The 1997-nt window shown below is 52.3% G+C and overlaps 1 protein-coding gene across 1 annotated transcript in view; it reads left to right on the forward strand.

Annotated features, from left to right (window-relative positions):
- CEP89 (centrosomal protein 89kDa) overlaps positions 1-716 on the forward strand; it is a 96944-nt gene extending 96228 nt beyond the window's left edge. The window contains exon 18 of the mRNA XM_011995279.1: positions 339-716. Coding sequence (XP_011850669.1) covers positions 339-579 — 241 coding nt within the window. The 3' untranslated portion in view covers positions 580-716. The remainder of the gene's footprint in view (positions 1-338) is intronic.
- The last annotated feature ends 1281 nt before the right edge of the window (positions 717-1997 follow it).

Below are 1997 nucleotides of genomic sequence, written 5' to 3' on the forward strand. Positions count from 1 at the left end.
TGTCCTGCTGCTCCGCCGTCCTGCTGCTCCCCATTCCCAGGGCACCAGCCACTTCATTCCACACTGAGCCCCAGCCTGTGCTGTCCTGCTGCTCCCCATTCCCAGGGTACCGGCCGCTTCGTTCCACACTGAGCCCCAGCCTGTGCCGTCCTGCTGCTCCCCGTTCCCAGGGCACCGGCCGCTTCGTTCCACACTGAGCTCTTCCTTCAGAACCCAGGCACCCAGGGCTCTGTCCCCTGCCGTTAGCATTCTTCTGTTTTGAGTTCTTCCTACTTTGGGATTTATATGGGCTCTATACTGTTTTTAAAATTGTGCCATTTTAAATGTATTTCCCTCAGAGAAATGGAAGGTGAACTTGAAGTTATTTGGGAATCTGCCTTCAGGGAAAACCGAAGAATCCGAGAACTTCTCCAGGACACACTCGCGAGGACAGGCGTGCGGGACACCCCCAGAGCTCTGGTGGCCCCCAGCCTCAATGGCGTCTCTCAGGCAGACCTGCTGGATGGCTGTGATGCCCGCTCCTGTGACCTGAAGACTCCTGCCCCCACCTGCCAGAGTCTGCGGGAGCCGGTGGTGTAGGCTCCTCTGGCCTGAAAGGTCTGCCTCACACAGGCCTTCCCTGGAGGGCAGCCCACGGTGGCAGCCAGAGGTGCGTAAGCCCACTGAGCGCTGCGGGGCAGGGAGGAAATAAATGGTCTCATAGTTTAATCCACTGATAACATTCTGCTTTATTTTTAAATTTTTATTTTTATTTTAATTTTTTTAGAGCTCGGGTCTCACTCTGTTGCCCAGGCTAGAGTACAGTGGTGCAATCATAGCTCATGGCAGCCTCAGACACGTTTGAGATCCTTCTGCTTCAGCCTCCTGAGTAGCTGGGACCTCCAGTGTGCACCGCCAGGCCCAGCTAATTTTCTTCTTTTTTGTTGAGATGAGGTCTTGCTATGTTGCTCAAGCTGGTCTTGAACTCCTGGCCTCAAGCTGTCCTCCCGCCTTGGCCTCCCAAAGTGCTGGAATGACATGTGTGAGCCACTGCACCTGGCCCATTGTGCTTTATTTTAATAATATGCTGCTGAAGTATAGTTTAGCCAGGGCATGTTCTCTGGCCACATTGCCACTGAGACGAGCTCTGTGACACCCACTGCTCTGGTGAGTAGGCGGCCTGCTGAGCGGGCCTGCCTTCCAGCTCCGAGATCTGCAGCTGGGAAGCGCTGGAGGGATCGGGCGGGCAGCTGGTCCTCGGGCCATGTGTCAGATGGGGACGTGTCACCCGAGGAGCCAGGCCATGGTAGCGCCTGATGATAGCTGTGCATGAGCTCTGGCGGTCTTTGCTTGTTTGGTAAAAAAAAAAAAAAAACAAGGTGCTACTGTTCATGCCCTCTAAGTTGTACAAACCTTTTCTGCCTTCTCCCCTAGCCCTTCTCTATCCTCCTACGCAGGTACTTTATTCTCTTTTGTTTAGTTGTTATTTTGTTTGTTTGTTTTGAGACAGGGTCTCACTCTGTTACCCAGGCTGGAATGCAGTGGTGCAATCACCAGAGCCTTGGCCTCCAGGCTCAAGCGATCCTCCCATCTCAGCCTCCTGATAGGTGAGATGACAGTCATACACTAACATGCCTGGCTAATTTTGTAAAAAAAATTTTTGTAGGACAGGCATGGTGGCCACTCCTGTAATCCCAGCACTTTGGGAGGTCGAGGCAGGCGGATCACCTGAGGCCGGAGTTCGAGACCAGCCTGGCCAACAGTGGTGAAACCCTGTCTCTACTAAAAATACAGAAATTAGCTGGGTGTGGTGGTGGGTGCCTGTAATCCCAGCTACTTGGGAAGCTGAGGCAGGAGAATTGCTTGAACCTGGAAGGCGGAGGATACAGTAAAACAAGATCACACCATTGCACCCCACCCTGGGCAACAAGAGTGAGACTTTGTCTCAAAAAAATTTTTTTTTTTTTTTTTTTTAGATTGGGTTTCTTGCTATGTTGCCCAAGCTGGTCTTAAACTTC

Source organism: Mandrillus leucophaeus, unplaced genomic scaffold (assembly GCF_000951045.1).
Source record: "Mandrillus leucophaeus isolate KB7577 unplaced genomic scaffold, Mleu.le_1.0 Scaffold48, whole genome shotgun sequence".
NCBI classification, from domain to species: Eukaryota; Metazoa; Chordata; class Mammalia; order Primates; family Cercopithecidae; genus Mandrillus; species Mandrillus leucophaeus.